At 40.1% G+C, this 23,211-nt stretch overlaps 1 protein-coding gene across 3 annotated transcripts in view; it reads left to right on the top strand.

Annotated features, from left to right (window-relative positions):
• The window catches only part of METTL15 (methyltransferase like 15), a 79,353-nt gene that overhangs the window by 3,190 nt on the left and 52,952 nt on the right, over window positions 1-23,211 (top strand). For 2 of the 3 annotated variants that reach the window (XM_039725051.1, XM_039725053.1), the window contains exon 2: window positions 1,294-1,573. In XM_039725051.1, the coding sequence (XP_039580985.1) occupies window positions 1,294-1,573 (280 nt within the window). Of the gene's footprint in view, window positions 1-1,293; window positions 1,574-16,156; window positions 16,288-23,211 lie in introns of those variants that run through there. The other variant, XM_039725052.1, reaches the window with a different exon arrangement.

Genomic DNA, 23,211 nt, shown 5'->3' with positions numbered 1-23,211 from the left:
GGGGCACTCCCGGGAGCACGGAGGGAAGGGAGGCCGGCGGGGCAGGGGGCACTGCCGGGAGCACGGAGGGAAGGGAGGCCGGCGGGGCAGGGGCACTCCCGGGAGCACGGAGGCAAGGGAGGCCGGCGGGGCAGGGGGCACTGCCGGGAGCACGGAGGGAAGGGAGGCCGGCGGGGCAGGGGCACTGCCGGGAGCACGGAGGGAAGGGAGGCCGGCGGGGCAGGGGCACTCCCGGGCTGACGGGCGAGAGGGCGGCTCTGGCCCCGCTCTGGCCCCTGCGGCCGCCGCTGCCCGAAGTCCCCCGGGTGCGTTTCTGCCCTCGCTGCCCTGGGTTCGGCTCCGCGCGGGGCCGGGCCCCGCTGGAGGCGGCGGCCTGCAGCCGTGCCCGCTGCCCCTCCGGGCGAGCGCGGTGTAAAACGGAATAAAACACAACCCGCGCGCCCTGGTGAGGAGGAATCTCCGGGCGTGCGGAGCAGGGGCCGGAGCAGAGCCCCTGGCGTGCCCCGGGGCACGGCCGGGCTCGGCCGCTGCTCGCCCTCAGCAGCGGGGCCGGCACAGGAGGGGAAGGGAGAAAGGCACAGACCCGGCTGGAGGGAGAGAGCTCGGCAGCCGAGGCGGGAGCTGGGCACGGCAGCCGGGCACGGGGAATGCCTTCCCGTGGGGCAGCCGGCCCCGGGAGAGCAGGGCCCGGCCCGGGGCCAGTCCATGTCCCTGGAACGCGGTGCCGCCAGCCCATCCTGCTCTGCCCCCTTCCCTCTGCAGCCCTCGGGGCACCCGGCCCGGCCGTGTCTGCGCCCTGCCGTGCTCAGCAGGAGCCCAGAGCAGCCCCTGGGGAGGAAAGGAGCCCCACTGCAGAGCACACCGCGGGGATACACGGCTTTCTGCAGGCGCGCCTGGTGTGCTGCAGAACGCACCTCTCAAAGTCACAGGGATGTGCACTTGCAGATTTAAAGGCCGGGAATTACGGCCTAGTTGAAGCCTAAACGATCACGAGAGTAGCTTTCTCAGCGTATCCTTATGCAGGCAAAATATTGGTAGCCTCTGGCAAAGGAAATTTGACACAAGCCTATATTAAAATCTGATAGTGGAAAGAATCTGCTTGCTGTTGGAACACAATTGGTTTGTAGATAATCTTGAAAGTTCTGAGAACGTTTTGCTGGCATGACATATCTATAAAGCTGCCCAGCTTGGAGTGTGTATAGCTTTGCCTGTAGTGTTTCCCCTAAGTTATTTAAACAAATACACTATTTGAGATATTTGTTTGAAAGTAACTCCCAACATCTGCTCTTCTAGGCTGACCAACTCTAGAATGTTACCTCAAAATCTGTGCCAAGTTTACAAATGTTTGTTTCTGCGTAACTTGAAACTGAATTCAGTACGTGTGGCTGGTTTGGCCAGAAGGATCCATTCTTCATCAGAAAAGCTTTCTGACGCTGAGTCAGAGGAACAAACTGTCCTGAAATGTGAAACTGAAGAGCTGCCTCAAAACACAGAAAACGTTAATTCTGGAAGATTGCACATACCAGTGATGCTGGAGGAGGTTGTTCATTGTTTATCCCCTCAGCCAGGTCAGGTGAGTTAAACGATTAATTGACATTTGTGGTCCCTTAACAGTGCAACAGAAAAATGGAGTGTAGGGGTGATTTTTGTTTAGAGGAATAAAGGGATGCTCTTAAACAATCAGCTGTATCTTTCAAAGGTTTTCAGTTGTTTTGAAGTTCAAATTAAAACTCTGTATTCAAACTAATAAAATTCTGGTGTCTGTGTGTCTGAATCCCCAGGTCGGTGGTGTTTATTAAAACTGTCCTATTTCACTATTCTCTTGCTTTTGTGCTTGTCTTTTTGAGTTGCACTTGTGTATTCTTAAGGTTATGTTAATGACTCAGAGGGGAGTGCTTATGTGTGGTTATCTCATCAGTTTTTGAAAAGCCCTCTTCCTCTTGGGTAAGAGATAGTAAGTATGTAGGTTTTAAAAATTGTTTAGCTTCATTAGCATGGAGAACTGGTTCAAGCCTTCTGGTTTGGGTATGGTACTGTGAGTGGTTTGCTTTTGGTGTCTGTAGTAGTAAATGGTTACACATGTCCTTGAAAAAAATGGCACACAGGGAAATGGTTTTTGTAGTATGAATTTGAAAGGATTTTTTGAATAATGTAAGTTCTTAAGTAATGCTCACATTTCAGGTACTTCAATCTGTGGTTTTAGTGCTTATGTTAGCTTCATAGAATCTTACTAGTTAAGGCTTGTGTATGTGTTGTTTTACTACAGAAACTGAAACAATAGGCAAAGTAGAAAGATCAAAGTACGTGTATGCTTTTATTTTTATTTGAGAACAGCCCCATCCAACTGTGACAAAGTGATACAGCAAGTTTGAAGTGGATTCAGTGGTCAAAAATGTGCAGTCAAATCTTGTGTTGTCTTGTGTATCATTTTAAATCTTTGAAAAAGCAGTGAAAATGCAAATACTGTTGATAAACATTAGCATAAAAATTGCTCTAATTGCCTGTGTTGTACTGTTGAAGATAGGTATTTCTCTAATTTAGGTAAGGAAGTTGGAGTTCAGGTTTTTTCTGATGTCAGAACTATGATGACATTTTCACGCATTAAATGAACATACGAACTGTGATACACTATGTGAAATATTTTTTCTAGTTGGGTAAGTTTTTACTTGCATAAGAAGAGCCCGAGGAAGTCAGTGTCTATTAGACTCTCTTTGTTGATGTAGAAAAATCTTACTTGGCAATGGAATTTGTAAAAGAAACTGTTCAAGGGTATGCACTGTGAAGAGTAACTATTACTGCCCCAGAAGACTTTTTCTAATTTAAATATTTATGGTTGTAAAATAGTTTTATTGGGGTGGGATTTTTTTCAGGTCTGTGTATACCTGGATTTTCAGATTCCCAAGCTGGTGGTGAACCACTGACTGCTATAAGATAGCCCAAGTGTGTTTACCTCCAACAAAAGCATTCGTAATCTACTCCCAACCTGTTCAGCATGACTGAGGCTGTAAACTGTTCAGCACTTCTATTTTTCTGTTTGTATTCACAGCACTTTCTGAAGCCTTGACAAATAAGTAGTGTGCAAAAGGATGCAGTGTGTCAACTGAGTTTTGGCTAGTGTGAGCCCAAGGCTGAACAGAGGATGAGACAGTTCCTCACTAACCTGAGTGGTGGTCATCAGTTTGTACTGACATGCATGTCATCTGGGAGTGTCATATAAATTTACATTTTTAAGAATGTAGTCAGGACAGTAAGTCTATGAACACTTTGTTTTGTGGGCAGGAAAGGCAGTGCTCAGATCTTGAATTCAGTTTTTCTGCTTTATTCTCTCCCCACACATAAAGATCTTTGCTCGGCTTTAGTAGAGTTATATTCTTTGTTATAAAATAGCTGATTTGGGCCTCTATTTCTTCTTGTGTCTTAAGACAAGGAGCTATCAATGTAAAAAAAATCTAATTAGAAAGATGATGTTCTCCCTATAGTTATGGTCACTGAATGGGATTTTCATTTTACTTGTAGAGGTTCTTATGAAAGGAAATGTTACTTAAGAATGAGTCACCGCTGAAATAAAGATGTTAGTGCCCTCCCACTGAATATTCTTGTTGACTGTCTCCTTTGGGGAATCTGTTTGTCAGAGTTGGAGCAATAATATTTCCATTTATCTCTGAATCTTCTTTTATTGTCTTGTTTCGCACAGTCCCTGTAGTAGTCCTGTCTTTGAAGCAAGGACTGCCAATTAAATTTTACCAATCTACCTCACTGCTCAATGAAATGTCTGTTGCACTAAGTCCACACATAAGTAATTTCCTCTTTAAGTTTACTGTATTGATTACATTTTAATCTTCTCAGTCCATGAGTGTTGTTTGTAAATACCTCACCACTGTTTTTGCAGTTGTCTGGACAATTCTCTGTTCTCTTAAAGAACCAAACCTATTTTGAATCAATGTTTGGACATCCAGCAGTATGTTTCCTCAGTTTTCAGCCTACTTTTTCCTATTTTTTTTCCTTTGCAATGCTCACATTTATTTTAGCTAGAGATGTGGGTCTTTTTCATGTACTGTGGCTATAATGTGAGTAAAACAATTTCAATAGCAGGGAGTTCTAGTATGATGCCAGAGGATGAAACTGAAATTTTAACTGTTCTTATGAGAATCTTAAGGGTTTTTGAGGAAATGATAGTGCTCCACCACCACCAAATCCTTCTATATATAAACTTTAAACTCCAGCTAGAAAAGAAGCAAATATTATGCCCTACTCAGATTATATGGGGAAACGTGTAACCTGATGACATGGGTGGTTTTATGTGAGTGATTTCATCTGTGGTTGAGTATGATCCAGAAGTAACTGTAATGAATGTACTATAAGCTCTGGTAGTATTATTTGGTTTATGATAGTTCTTGAAGCTGGGATTTTTTACTATCTGTAAGTTAAATGGTAGGTGGTCAAACTTGAGGTGAGAAATAATGAATGAGACTTTTCCATTTTCTACAGTGTTTAAATGGTTTATCAGAAGCCATTAATAGATTACTTTTTACCTCATGATGTTATTTGTCTATAAAAAAAGAAGGCAGGTAATTTTCCCCAAAGAGATCTCATCTGACATCATCTTGAGTTTGCCAGGACTTCTTGTGGATATTTCTCTTTTGATTCTCCATGATATTATTGAGATTGGTTTTGCTACTTGGCATTCATTGAAGAAGGAGGTATCCTCTTTGTCTTGGAAATCGTGTGTTAGTCCATGTGTTACTCCATGTACTGTTTCTTTTTCTTGGAAATCATGTGTTGGTTTCTAGAGACAAGTACTTCCTGAGAGCATGCAGCTTTGCCATGAGCTCCCCTTTCACTCTTTCAGGTACATACTGCTTTGTTTTCAGGATAATTACTATTTTCACACATCCAAACATCAAAGCTCTAGGGTTCAGGTTTGAAGGCAGTGCTTCACCTCCTGGAGGTTCTGTTGCTACTCTTGGATGTTGATCTGGAGCGTGATTGTTTCTTCCTTTTCTGCAGAGCTAATTAGTCAGGTAATAGGAGACACTTGGACAAGCTGAGGGAGACTGCTGGTGAGAGAAAGCAGAGTCAGTTCTGGAATTGTTGTCTTACTTTCTGTGTATTCTTGTCCATACGTCACTATTCCCTTACTGCCTTGTACCAAGTATAAATGTAAGGCAAAAATAACCTTTCTCTGTACAGCACCCTGCAGAGGGGACTTCTGTTCTGTGGCAAAGCTTTCCAAGTGTTGAGGTGTATAAATAGTTACGTGGTGCTGCTGCTGACCAGGGTTCTTACCCCAGCACCCCCAAAGCCATCTGCAAGTCATTTCTAACTGGAATGACCCGTTCATGCTAGAGGTGCTCAAAACTGGACTTCTCTGCAGCGTGCCCAAAGTAAAGAGGGATTGAAAAGGGATCTGGAAAAAATAATTCTGATTTCTCAAGTTGTATGAGTATTTTGGTAAAGTGCAGCCAAAATGCCAAGTCTGAAAGGGAATATTAGTTGCATCATGAGGTAAATGATGAAATACTTGTTTTGGAAAAGCATTACAGACATATGGACATAGTAAAAGTTTTTATTGTTTTAGCCTGTTTTTCACTGGACTTGTAAAATGAGGTGTACATAAAGCAATCAATTTGCATAATGTTCTTTATTGTAGAAACAACTTTTTTTTGTGGGAAGCATGCTGAAAATATCTTTCCATATGCAGATTTTATGGCTATTTTTACTTTGTCAGCAGCACAGTGAGCTTTGTAATGATTGTTGTAAAAAAGGAAGGAAGATACAGAAACTTGTGAGTCAATAAATTAACATAGAGTAATTCTGAAAATACTCATGGCATTCCAGAACACGCCTTTTTCCCATGGTTCTTGGGTGTTACTGGGGCATATTGAGAGTTGTTTCAGTTGATCATGTAGTTCCTGTGTATTTTTTCTGTCACTCTTACCTTGCCTGGTGTCCTGGCTGCACATATTGTAAATTTACAGAAGAGGCTAGCCAGGCTTCAGATCACAGCCGTGTGTGGAAGTGTGTAACAGAATGTCCATGCAATAGAATGTACATATGTGCAAAGTATATTTATTTCTGGATGTATCTACTAGGAAACTAGTTAACTGGATTCTCATCAGATAGCACTGTTTAAAATACTTGGCTAAAATCATACTTTAAGAGGGATGATTTTAGTGAAGTTAGCATTTGAAGTTAGTGCATGAAAATGGAAAACATTCTCAAAATAGTTTTGACTATGATATGCAAAAGATACTGTTTCAAGTGTTTATCATTATTTTAAGTACTAATACTGTTTGGTTTTGCAAGGGTAGTGTATACGTGCAGATTTGGAAAAGCAGACCCCATTTGCATACGTTCCTTGACTTACAACCAATTGCTCTCTGCTGTGACGTGCAGGTGAAATAAAAAGTGGTAAGGGAGAAGGAGTGTTATTGAACAGTGTAATGCCAACAAATGTCATATGTGTTTTACAGTATCTGCATCTGTGTTATTGCCATCCCAAGATGAGAGAGGACAGAAGGGGTCTGGGAAGAGAACAGGACAGGAGGTGATACTCATGAACTATCGCGGTGGATGCTCCAAGTGTGGGGACACGAGGCGTGACTCCATTTTTCTCAGAAGGCGGATTTATTATCTTATATATTATATTAAAATGCTACATTAATATTATGCTAAAAGAACAGAGAGAGAAGAATGATCAGAAGGCTACCAAGAACAAGAATAGAATAGGAATGCATAACAAAATCCTGTGACTGCTCTCAGCCTTGACACAGTTGGCTGTGATTGGTCATCAATTGAAAACAATCCACATGGACCAATGGAAGATGAACCTGTTGCATTCCACAGCAGCAGATAGTTATTGTTTACATTTTGTTACCGAGGCCCTCAGCTCTCAGGAGGGGAAAATCCTAGGAAGGGATTTTTCATAAAATACCATAACTACAATGAACAGCTTGCCAGTTGAGGAGGCGGAGAAGGTCACACTCTTCAGTTGTCTGCTTGTTTTACTGACTTCCATAGTGGGCCCTCCAAAAGTACAGGGATCTTCAATTCCGTATTGACAGGTGACTGAAAACACCTCTGTGACTTGTTTCAGAGCACAGCATAACTGTTTTGAAGCTGGTACTGCTGAGGGATAAGACTGTGGTACCAGGAAATGAAGAATATCTGTGGGTTTGGATCTGAGTGATGGCAGGATATGATGAGGCATGCTGAAGACGTCCCTTCACATTTAACTTTTTTTATGCTTCAAGAATTAGGTCTTCAGAGAGAAAGTAACTAGAATACTTGGATGAGAGGAGGAATAAGTTGATGGCTGCAGCTGCACAGGAAAGAATGTTCAGGTTGTAGTTCTTGCACATCTGCCTGACCTCCTCATCTTCCCAGCTGCATCAGTGCTCTCTGGAGGCATGCCTAAATGTTACCAGCAGCCACAAGCAGAAGACCTCTCACCAGCTTGGTTCTGCATCCTTCCCTGGCAGTAGAGGAAGGAAAGCCTGCAGCTGCTGTATCCAGACCAGCAAAGGAGCAGGGGTTGCCTGCTGCAAGCAGCTCTGCAGATGTGCAGATGTGGTTTGATGGTGGTACTGGGTTGGTTTGGTGTTCCTGCTCTATCACATAATGAATGGCAGCGCTTCAGGAGGCTGTTTAAGATGCTGTGTTATAATAAAGCAAGATTCAGTGCTTTGGGGTGACTCAGCTTGCAATGACGCTGTGTATGCTCTCCTTTGCTGTTGTGACAGCATTAGTCTTTGTACCTCTTGGGGAAAACTAATAAAATTCACCAGAAAGTAATCTAAGCCCTTTAAATTTTAACTTGAGTGAGCCTGTGTTCTCAGAAAGGGTGATAATTAATATATGTAGCTACTCATTTCCTCCTCATCTAGTACTGTGTGTCTTTAGTCAGCCTTTTGGCTAAGCTTTCTTATTAAATATTTGAATTTGAGTTTGCAAACAGAAATGCAGACTTCTTTTCTATTACATGGAATATTACTAGCAATTGAAGATCACAGGTGGAGTATGGGAGGTATCTGCAGGTTTTGTTTTGTTATTTTGTGTTTTATACTGTTGGGAGTAGTTTTGCCCAGAATTAATAGGGGTAAAGAGATGATTAAGAAGTTCAGCTACTAAAATTGTTGTTTAAACAGGTATCTGAAGTTTCATGCACAGGTGTGGTCTGATTTTTTAAAAATATTTTTTCTTTTTCCCAGACTTCCTGAGCATGTTATCTTCATTCCAACAATGTTTGCTGATGCTCAGCATCTTGGGAAAATACTTTTCTAATAACTGTTTTAATAAATGACAAATTCTTCCGTTTTCATAACGTCCCTGAAATAAATGGATATTGTCTCAGGCTGACTCTGTATCAAAATGGTAATATTTAATGTCAAATTGCTGTAGGAACCTGGCAGCCAAGGCTTACCAAAAACATGTCCATGGCTTTTTTGGGGTTAGCTAGCAATGGCTAGCTAAATGATAATGATTTACTTGAGCCTTTGTAAAATTTTCATTGCATCTTTAAATATCTCCTTGGTTATAACTGAGGAAAGAAGTTTCTTCTGAGGTGGCAGAGGAAGTTAGGTTTTTCTTGTTGGGTCTGATGATTAGCTGAAGTCATTCAGACACTGAAATTTTAATTTCCTATGGAAATGTTAATAATGGTGTGTTTGAGTCATAACGTCATTAAATCTAATTCCAGACAACATTACTCTTAGGAAAATGAGTGAAGTAAATAATGCATAGTGAGGCAAGGTCTGCCAGTGCTGTCTAAAAGCAGGTGGCAGAGGCAGGTGGTGGTTTTTGTTTGCTTCTCTTTGCTCTTGTGCAAGGGGGAAGGGGCTCTAGAAAATAAGTAAGGAGTGCAAAGCAGAGCAGAGGTAAAATGCATTTTTATGTGTTCATACAAAACCTGTTCACTTTTGTTCATGTGTTGTTTTGTGTTAAGCTGTAAGCAGAAAATGGAACCCTTGTGAAGAAAATACATTGGGAATTATTTTGAGGCATTAAGTGGTTATGATTGATGGGTGCTGCAAAATGTGCTCATAGCAATGTTTTTTCCTCCTCTCTGTGAAATGATGAAGAGATGGTTGATGGTGCAAGTTACTGAAATTCTTGGATATGCCAGCTTAGTGATGTACAGCTATTTAACTGTACTCTAGAATCTAGCAGCATCCTCTGTTAGTATAGCAGTGGGATGAATGGGAAAAATGGGAAATGATGCTTGCATTATATTGAATTGTTGAATAGGCCAATGCTGGAAAATCATTTTATATTGTACTTAATATGTGATCTGAGAAGGTTGTTTTCCTGCAAAATGCCAACTGTTCATTTATATTCTCTTGGTGATGTAGGTTGTTAGACTTGGTGTGTAAACAACTTTTTTATCATTTCATAGTCTGTCAAAAAGTATTTGTGGAGAAAAATTAGTCCAGTTATGTTTTATCTATCAGTCCTTATTTTTTGAAATTACAAGTGATAACTTTTTACGTAGGTGCAAGACATGTACTGTATAGAACTGAGAGGAGATCTTTTGATTGCAATCAAATTTCTTCTTTGCTATGTACTTAATTTGGTCTTTTCATTTTTGTGTCCTGGATTATGGCAAATCTGGGAGAAAACCTCCAAAAGGGGCCTCCCCCAGAAAGCAAACCCACACAGCCCTTTCCCCCCAGCGGTTTGGGAAGGATTCCTCGGAGAGAACTGGAAAGAACCTGTTCATTTAACAAGCAAAACACCCCCAGCACACAAAATGAACAATAGCAGATGACAATATTTTCACTGATCTGAAAAGGATGACAAATTCGGAAAGTCTTTCCTGGGAGTGGTCGCTCTGTTGTTGCTCCCTCCGGCACTGGGGATAGCTGCTGCAGCCACCAGATACAAACTCTTGGTGTTTCCCAGGTCCCAGTCTGGAGCAGGTTGGATGGTTCCAAAAAGGGAAGGAAAAAAACAAAAACGGAAGAAATCTGGACTGCTTAGCTAAACTAACTAACAGAAGCAGAAAAAGCAAAAGCAGGAGCAAGGGCGAAGCAGAAGGCCAAAGCTGCACTATGTACTGCCCTGTCTCTGTGTCCCGCCAGCCGTGGGGGAGCAGGCTGATAACAAACCAAAACAAACCTTGCTCTTCAGAGCCAGTCTTGAAGGCACAGTACATAATATCCAGCACTAACAGAACACACAATTGGGGATACAAGCATCATAACCTCACCCTAGGACAAGGTGCTAGGGAAAAAACCCAGTTTTTTGATGTCATATATTACCATTAGCAAAAATACAGAACTATAAGTTTTCATTTTTTCAATCAACTTTATTTTCTGGTAGGCCATGTCATCCTGCAGAATACTTTTAATCCTTTTATAATATTTTCACTGACAAGTTTAGCTCTCCTATACTTGAGCAAGCTTTGGATGAGAATTATGCCTGTGTAGGTCAGTAGGTGCTCATAATTTTCATGGTGGTGTCATCCATAGCATCTTATTCGTTCTGGGTCTACATATTTGTTTACCTTGCATGGGTTTTAAAACATTTTCCAGTTTCCTGCAGGGAAACCTGTAGTGAGGCATTGCTCTAGAGGTTAACCTTACCCACTTCTGGCTGCAGATGTTTTCATTTTCCAGAAGTTCCTTCTTGACTCCTTTTTATTGGTAAGGGATTTTATGTTGCAGCATGGCAGTGTGTTGTTACTGATTGACGTTGAGATGACATCAGAACATCACCTTTAATTTTCAGAGTTCTTACAGAAGTAACAGAATGCAAATGAAAATTGCAACTTTTCGGGGTGGGAGTACAGCATAGCAAGGTGTCTGTGGACCGTGTGTGATTCACTGGATTTGTAATATTATTTTCCCTTCTGATCTTGAACAGATGATTAAAAATCAAAGTGCTCTAGTTTAAAAACAGCTATGTCTGATTTATTTTACAGAACTTATTTGCAAAATATTTTGAATTCTCATGAGAAAGCAACGGTTATTAGCGTGTTGAAGCCTAAATATTGCTTCTTAATAAATTTGAATAAAATAGTATAAAAATGCAAGAATAACTTCCTCTCACTGACCTCTTATTTACTTAGTTCTAGGATAGTTTTTTCATTTGTGTGTGAATAACAAAAATGAATGTTTTAATAACGTTTTCTTCTAAGACTTTGAGTGTGCATAGTTTCTTAGTTCATTTAGAAAAACAGTACAACCCTTCCAGCATTTCTCTAAAAGTACATTTCTCTACTAACAAATCTTTGTGTGTATTTCACAAGTGGCTTATGTATCATGTCTCACGATGCCAATGGTTTTTAACAGTCTGGTTTATTTCATGTAATTTTAAAAACCTTGCCTGTTGTCAGCCAAATAAAACATGCATACTGTTTTAATTCTCGTGTGTTTAATGGGAATTGAGGACAAATTCTCAGGTCATTATGCAAAAATTAAAATATCAACTTTTCTCTATGTGGTTGATGTATGCATGGATTAGGTAGGACATAGTGGTAGGTGCAATAAATAATTGGGAGTTAAATTGGGAGGACACAGGATGCTTACCCATTTTAAGTCACATCTTGAGTCAACCAAAGAAGCAGTTCTTAGAATGGAGAAATGTAATGGAAATTGGTAGACACATTATTTGGTCAGGGATAGGCAGGCTTTGACTTGTAAGATTTAGTCTGCAGTCCTTGTTCAATGGCTTTGAGAAGCTGCAGGTATTTCAGCTTACACAAGTCATTCAACAGAGGGGACTTCTAGCAGAGCAGAAGGGGAGAAAGTTCCAAGGAAACTCACTCCTCTCCCATTGGAGGCTGAAATGCCGAGAAGGAGAAAGAAGATCTCCAATTGCTGCATCTTCTGATCAGTATTTTTGCTTTAGCAGAAGTAGTTCTAGATTTAGAATAGTTCTAGAAACATGATCAGATTAAACAGTTTAAGTTTCCATAGATGCCGTTATTTGAATCCAGCAATATTACTATTGTGAGTTTGGGAGTGAGCATACATAGTGTACATTTTTTTTGTTTGTATATATTGACTTCTCTCTTTTTTGATGAAGAATTTTTACATGGGTAATTGTTGAGCAGGATTGAATGCTGACCTCTGCTGGCATTGAATTTATAAGCAAACTGTACTCTAGGGATGATATTAAAAAAAAGAAAATGACCTTGGAAATGATCTGGAGTAAAACCTGCTGGCCTTTGTGCAGGGGCCCAGACAAAATGGTGGTTCTGTCCTTTGAGAATCTCCTTCCACTGGCCTGTTCAGGTAGATACAGCCAGACAGAGCTGTGGTTGATGTATGCATGGATTAGGTAGGACATAGTGGTAGGTGCAATAGGTAGGAGCTGTGGAAATAAACTAAATATTTTGTTCATGGACATGTCTTACATGCTATTTACTGTTCAAACTCCGCTTTGAATTTAGACTTTTGCCTCTTGAATTACATCCCTGCAACCTTTGAATCATCCACAGATTATCTTTATCGATTAATTAATTCAAATTCATTACGCAGAATTTGTGTTTACAGCTCTCTTGTAAAGTAGCACAATAGTGTTGCTTCTGCTTGGCAGAATTTAGAGGCAGCAGTGCTGAAATTCTGCTTTGGGTGCCTGAGCAGAAATGCCTCTTTGCCTGGTTTTCCCAAGAGGGTAGCATTTTGGTGGAGAGCTTTGCAGCACATTGGAGGCACATCCACCTGCAGCTGCTGAGGTCACAGGGTGTCTGGGAAGCACATCCAGAGTTTGAGTTATACTGAAAAAAAAAAAAAAAAAAAAGAGGAACAGTTTGACCTACCTGCTGGTGTGGTGACCTCCTGAGAGTCCCAGGGGCAGCATGGCCAAAGTCCAGTGTCCCTCTGCCAGCTGGGTGCATTCCTCAGCTACTGCTTGGATATTGCCATTTCCAGTGCTACTCCACTTTGGGAAGGGAAACGGGAATGGAGGTGATGGATTGTTCCCAAGGGTTTGCTGGAGGAGCCACGCTGAGCATGAAGGCAGTGGAGTGATGCCACTGAGGGGGACAAGGGGACAGGTCCAGCGTCCCTGCTCCCCCTATGTCACCACCTCCCCCATGTCACCACCTGCCCCCTTGTCACCACCTCCCTGAGCTCCTGTCCCTCCCTGACCTCTGCACATCAGCTGAACACACTAACACGTCAGAAAAAAAAAAAGTGGCTTTTCCTCTGTTTCACTTTTCTGGGCCACGTTGCTATGTTTAATTGGCTTGTGGAAGTACACAGTAAACACCTGTGCTGAGAGAAATTAACTGCAAGAGGGAAAACACACATGAGAAAATAATGCCTAATTACTCCTACACCTACCACTTAACATCTTGTGCAGCTTAGGAGTCTAACTGATGGGTCTAGTACCAGTCTTAGGTACGTGGTCCCTCTGTCTTCACTGTGAGAAGCTGACATGTGCCTGTTCTCAGTCACAGATTTTTCACCGCTAAAAACTCAGGTTAAATACTGAAGTTGGTACGTTCTAGTGTAGTCCTTGAGAAAACATGCTTTATTTTAAAATTATTTTTTAATTGCAACATTCATGCTCATTTTAACCCTCAAGAGCCTTACCTGTTCCTCCCACTTCCTCCAGGCCTAAAATAAAACTGTCAAGTTCTTCGATCAGAGCAGAAGATGAGAACAATGAACACAGCTTTCCTTTTCCAGGATCCTGCACTTGCAGCTTTGGCATCACAGCCTGGCACAGAAGTCTTACTTGGAAACCTTAACATGTTTTTGGAGGTCCACGAGAATATCAATAGAATAATCTTTCATCCAGGATTATCTTCCTGTTGTTTTCACCACCAAACGTGAAAATGCCATTGCAGTTAGTGCAGTGGTAGAATTGTTATAATTCAAAATTCTAACCAAAGGGGATTTTTTTTCCAAAACAAGGAGATGGCTGAAGATATTTTGTCCTCTTCCATCAGCTGAGGACCTTCTGACACAAAAAATTTCAGCCTTCAATTGTTCAAATCGGCCAGGACTCTTAAGTGACAGCAACCAGGATTTTTTTGATGGTAGTTATTTATACTAGTAGTACATAATGCTACTTGAGCAGCTTGTAAAAAAACAAAACAAAACAAAAAAAAATATCCAGATTTAGAATGTGCTTCTCGGCTTCCAACTGTACAAAGCATTATTTGTACTTTGATTTTTTGAGATGTTTATCTGAAATGGAGTTAAAACAGTGCTCCTGAAAGTCTCCCCTTCAAAAAGCCCACTTGAGCACTTGTGGCAGTATCCACTTTTGGTCATCTAAATTTAAAACAAGACTTTTGCTGAGAAGGTCAATGTAAGTACTTTCCTTTTGATCTTGCATCCTTGTGGGTGCCCGGGTAGTTGTGTAGGAAAAGTTTTCCTGAATGAGTCAGTGCACTGAGTCATAGCATGAAGCCTGTAGTGCTGCAGACTAACTAATTGGTAACAGTCTCAAATGTAATTAAAGCACAGTTGTCAGCTCTGTGGTACTGACTGACATCCCACTGAAGTATTTGGGTTTTAGCAAATTGGATTAATTGTTCTTGGCTGTTCAAGTTTGTGTGGTGTTAAGATGTTTCTGTTGAATAGACCTGCCGTTGCCATTATATTTTACTATCCTCTCTGATTTTTATAGTACTCAGTTTGGGTTTTTCTTCTGCTAGGTCACATATTCAGTAATTATGCTTTTTACCGTGCCTGTGCATTTACAGATGTTTAGAGTCCTTTGAGGACCTTTTAAAGTTTCCATCGTTAAGAACTGTCCTGTTAGTACTGATTAATGTTTTTCGCTCTTCCTAAACTCTTTAAAGCATCATTCAAGGCTTTTTAAAAATCCAACCTAAAAATAAATCTATTTTCTGTGTTGTCTTGCAGATTACATTTTCAATGTTGCTAGTTTTCACATCTGAGGTTCATCTTGTATTGTGCCCTGTTTTGTAATAGTAAATGGCACTTTTTTTTGTCCACATGTGTGCCCACCATCCCCAGGTAATTAGCAGTGTTTTCCAGCCCCAGGTAATTAGCAATGTTTTCCAGCAGCATTGGAGCATTTCTTTCTCCTGTTCTTCAGTTCCTTTGTGTGTTTCTTACCATTGTGCAGCTTGAGGCTGTATGGGCACATGGGACAACAGGACATGTCTTGAAGCTGTCTCTTTTATTAAGGAAAATAGAACAACCTTAAAGCATTGGGAGGAAAGCAAAGTTTGATTTTGATTTTTTTTTGGTCATTTGCATTATTAGAGAAAACAAGCCTTGCAGGCTTTGTGCAGGACTCCTGCTTGTTGCCACTGAGAAGAGAGGAGTGCGAATGTGCATGGATGGTTGCAGCTGAGTTTATTTCTAAAAGCTTTCTAAAATTTACTGAGACAATAAATTTGGACTGTTAGAAAGGTCTGTAGTACTTCTGTATGTGATGAATGCTGAAGCTGGGATGGTGAACAAACGCCTCTTTAGAGATGGGAGGAGGCGTAGGATTCTTTCGTTATGTATTCTTTTTCTCTTGAACAGTTTTTCTTCTCCGAAGCTCTGTAGATCGAAGGACACTGCTGAGTCACAAGAGCATCAGTGACAAAGCACTGCTTCACATCACAGTGCACCTGGCTAGGTGTCCAGTCCCTGGCATGTGGAAATTCCATGGCTGCGGGTGCTAATGGAAGCCTGCAAGAAGGGGAAGGGAGAGAAATTATTATTTTTTACCTAGTGGTACCTTCACCTGACAACAGTAATGGAAGGACTTCTTTACAGGGGGAAGGTTGGGGGTTGTATTTGTATAATATCATTTGTGGGCACTCAGTTTGTGGTGATTGGGAGTGGGGCTGAGTATATGGAAAGAAAGTATTTAAATTTCTTTTACTTTGATGCTTTCATAGATTGCAGGTCTGCACAATATGGGTTTAGTGTTGGTTAATTATTAGTGCACTCACTAGAATGCACTTGTAGGCACACGGTGGTGATTGGGAGTGGGGCTGATCCCTAATTGATCCCTAATGAGTCTGCACAATATGGGTTTAGTGTTGGTTAATTATTAGTGCACTCACTAGAATGCACTTGTAGGCACACGGTGGTGATTGGGAGTGGGGCTGATCCCTAATTGGTCCCTAATTGGTCCCTAATGGGCTGCAGCTGTGCAGCACAGGTGAATGCTATTGAAGGTGAGGAGCCATGGAGTGCCCAGGGGTGCTGCCCAACCCCACAGGGAGCAGAGGGCACACAGGGGCACTGCACCAACAGCAGGGCACTGAAGGGGGCTGAAGGACAGGAGGAGCAAATGCTTGTAGCCTCCTGAAGAGGTGAGGTGTGACTCTGCATGGGCAGGCACTTGCAGCCCTCTGAAGAGGTAAGTTGCTATTTTTATGGATTGAAACTTTCTGAAATTGTCTTCTGTTGCTCTGTCTGGCTTGGAGCTTTCTGCTCTTGTATGGTGCCACTGTGCATTGTGGCCCTCTGGGCTGTGCCCTGTGCTGGGACAATCCTTGGCACGATGTTTTTTCTGGTTTCATCTCTCTACAAAGTGTGTTACGCGCTGCCCCTCTCCCTGCGTTATGCATGGTTTCAATATTTGCATGAAAGGCACTTTTTTATTTGTTCTAACTTGATGCTTGATAATATCATCAAGTTCCCTGAGCTCTTTTATTTTGAGATAAGTGAATCATACCATCTGCTGCAGCTGTATAAAAACAATTTTAATAGTCCTCCACAGAAAACTGCTGGAGCCTTCGGGTGGTTTATTGGACCAGAGCGATGTGTCCTAAGGGAATGCTTTTCCACATTTCCTATTTTCTTGTCCTCATCTAAGCCTGGTTTCATATAAAGCAGCAGTGATGGAAGGTGTTCTGTTCTCTCCTGAAATGATCAGTTGGCTCTGAAATTTGTTCTTTGAATGTGATTTTATTGTTTTCCTGGACTGGAGATTTCCCTCATACCAACTTTCTCCTAGAAGTGCAAGCCTTACTGATGCAGTTCTTTTTCAGCCCCTTTCCCTTTTATAGGGTCTCTTCCTTCATGCATTTTTCCTTTGTTGTCTTTAGCTTGGTTTTATCTCTTTTTCCTCCTTTTCTAACAGGTTTTTATGTTTCCCTAATTTAGTTTTATTCTCTGTCCAAGTGTTTATTATTTTGGTTTTGCATGTTATCCACATTTTAAAAACTAAATTTTTGAGTAGGTTTATGGCTGTAACTCTGTCATGTAGGTATTTGTTCTGTTTCGTCACTTGTGAAGAAGCTTAGATATTTTGAATATGATCACCAAAATCATATTTGTCCTAGAGACTAGCAATAGAATTCTTGAAGAGTAAAATGCAGCATATTTCTGAGCATCTTGTTCAATTTGAAAGAAAGCAGTGAAGATTTAAAGCAAATTCACCTGTCTTACAGTCACTGAGGAGAATAAAGCTCTAATTGGAAGTGTTCTGTTTCTAAGTAAAATCAGATAAGTTTAGCTGAAATAGAAGATTTTTTTTTCTTGCTTTGTGCAGGAGATATAAGAGAAGATTTCTGTGGAAAGTTGTAGCTTGGATTTTGAATTTAGTAATTTGGGAACTGTTGTATTGTCAATTGTACAGTAGTACAAGCCACAGCAATGGTTTTGGTGATTAAGTTGATGGCTTTGTAAAATATTACTTATGTAATCCTTGTTACAGAGTTAAAAGTGATGACATTTCCCTATTTGTTCTCATCCTGTGTCTCACACCCCATTAGCACATACATTTTTTGGGTTTAAGGACTTCAAAATTGGTTGGATTAAGCAGAATTTGCTTGGCAGAATCAGTCTGTTCTGAGCTGGAGTACTGAAGATAAAGAAACAAGATTCTTCACCTGTTAATGGGGGTTTTGCATCTCAGTACAACTGGAGAATCTCACCAGTAATGGGATTGTCATTTGCTATAGGTAGAGGAAACTTTTCAGGAGTGTTTACATACACTAATTAACAAACCATGATTTTTAATTGTGTGGGACAATGCTTTCTTCAGAACACCACCAAATTAATGCTGATGAGCTACTTAGTAGAACACTTAAGTGTTCAGAGGTTGTGTTCTGTGTCCACGGACATATTGCATGTCACAGCCAGTGCTTTTGCCTTGCTGTGGTCGATGGGTTGTTTTCACAAATGTTGCAAAAAGTTCTAGTGGGTTAGTTTGTTCTTCCAGGCCAGGAAGGAAAAAATAAATTAAAATTGCTAAGTGGCATCACTAGTACCGGTCTTGGAAGTACTTGTTAGTCTTTTATCTGCTGCTAGAGAGAATAATTAGAGACTCAAGGCTTCATTTCAGCAAAGGTTATAAAAAATACTGTCTTGCTGACCTGTCTCTGGGTGGGCAAGGATAAATGCTCAGAACCTGATGGAGCTGGCATTTGGAAAATCCAGAAGATAAATTTTAACACCTACTAGGGCATGAAACAATTGAGGTACCAACTTTAGAATAGTTTCAAAGACTGTAATAGTTACAATAATTTAACAAACAGTGCAGTAAATACACTTGGAAAGATAGTCCTGTGTTTTTTATGGTTCTGTAGAGCATTTTACTGTACAGTTTAGGAGTGTCATTATTTTGCTCAGCAAGTCAGGTTGCTGGTTTTCTATTTGAATAGTATATTAAAATACATACATGCTGAAAGCAAAAGAGGGGAATACAAGGGCCAAGTTATCAAAAACAACAATGACATGATTTTTAAGCAAATATTAAAAGTTGCATAAAACAGTGATCATTACCATAAGCGGTGTGTACCCATACTGGTTTTTTAGGAGCAGTAATGGTGCTGGGTTTTGCATTAAGGTATTAAACTTTTCCATACAGTGATTTTTAGGGTGATGACATACCTGTGGTATTTAGAGTAGACATTACTATTCTTGAGTGATTCCACTCATGGGAAGAAGGTGGAAGACAGCTTGTGTGTGCCCTCATTTGTGTGGTGTTGGTGCAGGCAGAGTGACTGGGTGCATCCACCTGGATGAGGATGGTGGGTTCAAAACAGAAGAGTGCTCCCATCTTAAAATAAGCTTAATAACAAGAAATTATATGAAGTTCAATAAGAAAAAAATGTATCCCGCTAAGATAAATTTGTAATCCTCTGTCCTGTTTGAGCTATTAAATATGCAACGTGGATTAGAGCACGCTTGGTGGCTCAGGTTCTGCTTGTTGAAGAGATGATTTAAAACTGTAATTGCTTTTTAATTTTTCTCTTCTTGTGCAACTAACTTTTGGATGGAAATACAGGGTAAAGCTAACAGTTACAAAACTCACAGGCCCATCTAGCTGTGCATGTTGATTCCAAGACAGCTAAATAAACACATGTAATTGCTTTGTGCTGAAGGAGATGGCTGCTTATCTGTATTGCATGGAATTGGCACTGTTATCTGCATGGTCTTCCCTACTCCGTCAGGTTCATTTGTTTGATCTTGAGTTAGATAGCAGGTTTGTTTGAAAAGAACTGTCTTCTGTGTGTGTGCAGATCACAAAGCAAGTTAGTTTTGCTAATGGTAGTTCCTTTTGTCTCTAATAAAGGATCATGGCATACAAGCATCACTATAAAAAATAGGGTAAAACAGCTTGTTTGCAGGCCATAAATAACAGACAAAGGGGAGCAGGCAAGTTTACTGTATTTATACTCCTTCTTCTTGTGGTAGAAGCTGTCTTATTTCCTCTGTATTTGTAGGGATTTTTAAAGCAGTTTTTTGCAGTAGGGTGTTAAGTGTCATTGGGCCAGTTTGTCAGAACCAGCTGTATTAGAACCAGCTGATTAAAATACTGTCTGTATCTAATCTGTGTAATTAGATGTAATTCTTGTTTCAGCCACTGAGAACTAACAGATGTGAGCCAAAGCAGCTCCTCCTTGTGCAGTGTGCTGCCACAGGCAGTGCTTTGGTGGTAAGCAGAGCGTGTTATCAGAAAGTGAAGTTTGCTATGCTGCCTCTCCCCACCTTTTGGTTCATGATAGCATCTCTGCTGTCATGTGGAAATGCAGCCAATTAATTCAACAGCCTCAGCCCAAAGTGTGATTTGTGTTCTTAATCCACTTGTTTATTCTTTTTCTAACTTGCAGCTGAACATGTTGTGTTTTAGAAAAACTAAACCTCCACTCCAAAAATGTATGTGATTTGGTCATGCCATTGCATTCCATGATTTCCACCGTGGCATTCTGTATTTAAGTACACAGCTGGTGGAATTGAGGATGTTTTTGCCTTAAAATAGAAGTAAAGGGACCCTTGTTCAGATGGCAGATTGTGCATGCCTGTTCTGGCTTGCATCAACACTTTAAAGATATTTTATTACTATAATTGCATCCTGCTACGACTTTTTATGCCACTACTGAACCACCTGGGCAGTTTCCGCAAGAGGCTGGTAATTTGATTTTATGCTCTGAAGGGCCAAGTAATCAATAGATTACTTCTCTAATCAATAGATTAGATGAAAACTGCATAGTTCTACAAGGTTTTTATGCTCAGTATTTTTGTCAGGGGTGAATGACAGTTTTTGTTTTGATTGCTGTATTAATGTAATAAAGAGTATGAAAGTACATTACAAGTCATGCTGTTCTCACTAGGAGTTTGAACTCGTGTTTGTGGTAGGAAATTAATCTGGTTTTAATTGCCTGTGAGCCTGAAGTATGTTCCTTTTTGTAAAGCTGATCTCACATAAATATAAATCAGTAACTGCCTGTTCTTTAATTATGTATTAGTGTATAGTATCTGCATGCTGGAGGAGAATATGAGCATCTCTAGTTACAGTGTATTGGAGGTCATTAAATCTTCCCTGCTGGATGAAGTTTAGTGGCACTGCATTTCTAAATACTGAAACATGACCTGTGCTGCCACTTGTTTTAGAGTGTGACTCGGTTCAGCTACAGTTAGAGAGTTACTTTATTAGTAAGGTTATATGGTGTTTTTTACAATATGGTAAACAATTGCTGTAAAATATACTACAAAATTGCAAAAAAATAAATTAGTAATTGTAAATTATTTTGAGATATTTTAATGTAAAATAAACTAAAGCCTTTGAAAATATTTTTGGTATTTCATAAATATATGGCTGAATTCTACCACGGTGCAAAAATATTCTATGAATTTTTTGAACAGCAGACTAATGCAACCTGCATTCTTGGTAGCAGTGTCTCTACTTCCCTTGCCATTTTATGTTTGATCTTGCCAAGAAAAAATATCCTTGTCTTTTCTGAATTCATTCTATGACAAAGATATCAGTTCCATGATGGCTTTCTCATGAGAAGGGACTTCTGTTGCATACTTCAAAGAAAACGTGATGTACTTCACGTTGTTTGGGACTAATGTTTCCAAAAAGGTGGCAAGTCCCATTTCTGCAGGTCTAATGAAAACTGTCACCTTTGGATTGTGAAATTCAGAAGCCTTTTTTAAAAATGTTCATGTACAAGCTACAGAGAACAAAAATGAGAGAGAATTTGTGGAGCTGGTTTCTGGAAAAACAGTTAATAAACGTATTGCATGAATGATGCTAAAACCAAACTGGAGATAATTCCCAAATGACTGCCTTTTGACTTTCTCTTGGAGAAGAATAATGTATTTCACATTTATTTGAAAATCTGTTGAGGTTTTGTGTTTCGTGGGTTTTTTGGGTTTTTTTTTATAGCCATTACTTGATCAGTAGGGAATGTTAAGTGAAATAATATTATTAAGAGAAAACTGTTTAAAATATTTGGATGAGTAGATTTTTTGATGTTGAGGGCAAATTACTCTTAACAGCAACTTTCCTAGTATAATTGAATTGGTAACTTTGTACAACTTATGGTCTTGGATTTCCACTTCAGCCCAAGATGAACAGTAAAAATACATAATTTTTCAAGGAGATTGTGTTCTTCTGGAGAGGCCCTGGGTGTTGCTTGGGTTCTTTTGTGTGTTTGTGATTTTCTTTTTTTAATTGGTTGGGGTTGGTTTTTTTATTACTGTTATGTTCAAAATGAATTGAGCATTGTTAGAAGAACTAATAATAATTACTAAAATAATAATGAAATTATTTATTTTTTATAATAACTATTTAGAATAAAGGTAATTTTTAGCTATTGGCAGGAGAATATTTGTGAGGTTTCTACACACATAGGGTTTCAAGCGTGCTGGTCTGCTCAGAGCTGTAAGCTGAGTCCAGCCATGAACTTCAGTTGACAGAAAAAAGACTCCATGTGTCTTTCAGAGGAAAAGTGATCCCACTGCCATTAGTCTCTTTCCAATGGATTGTTTGTTCCCATAATAAGATGTCCCAAAGCCAACACCGAGCTGCTGGATTGCTCTGTGTAACTGAGCTGCTCCAAGTGACTTTGCACTGGCACTGCAATTAATAGCTTTGGGGTTTTTTGGTTTGTAAGTGTTTATTTACTGAAGTTTTTAAAGAATTGCTTTTTATTTTTATTCGTACATAAGTATGTTGACAGTGACCCAAGGGAAACGGTTCGAAGTTCCTTTTGTACCACGTTGTTATTTGCTGCACACAATGGCCATCACAGTTTGTCAGAAATAATTGTGAGCAACTTGAAATGAAAAATGATGCCTGAAATAGATTCTGTGTAAGGAGACTTGGAATGATTTCTTTATCTCTGACAAAATTATACCTTAAAAGTGCCTTTAAAATTATGGCACAATAAAAATATAGCATTCTGTTGGTTATTACAATTTTCTGGACTTGTTCAGAACATGTATTAAGACAGTCCTAATTTTTTTTCTCTTTTCTAGTATATTTGGCCATGATCTGTCCAAACTGCTCCAAGACATGTGACTTGAAAAGTGAGGAGCTGCAGAACCAAGATTTTCTGCATATATCTCACATGATCATTTTAGACTCGCATGTTTTGCTGTGCTTTGCAAAAACTGACAGTGAGATTTCTTAGAAAAATCTCATAGTCCGTGGAGGAAAGAACATGAAATGATGACTGATTCAGTGGGAAATAATGGACAGAATTATATGTAGAGCACATGTAGTGCTGTAAGAAATGCAAATGATACATGGTAATACATGGTGTTTAGGAGAATATTTTTTTCTTTAATGTAAAAATCTTGCCTCTTCAGTTGCTGTTTTCAGCATAAACAGTACTTTTAACAAGTTTGCCATGTCAGAGAGCTCCTCGGGATTATCAATGCCGACATAAGTTGATTCAGAACCAACAGTTTGTGGAAATCTTGATTGTAGGCTTGGGTTGTGCATGCCTTGGAGGTGACATGGAGAAAGAGGGTAGGAGAAATGTAGTGTTTATTTTGTTGGTGAACAACTTCAGCAGGAAATGAGGTTTAAATCAGCTATTAG

The sequence above is a fragment of the Passer montanus genome, unplaced genomic scaffold (genome assembly GCF_014805655.1).
Source record: "Passer montanus isolate IOZ18808 unplaced genomic scaffold, ASM1480565v1 scaffold54, whole genome shotgun sequence".
NCBI lineage: Eukaryota > Metazoa > Chordata > Aves > Passeriformes > Passeridae > Passer > Passer montanus.
This window is presented reverse-complemented; position numbering and strand designations above follow the sequence as displayed.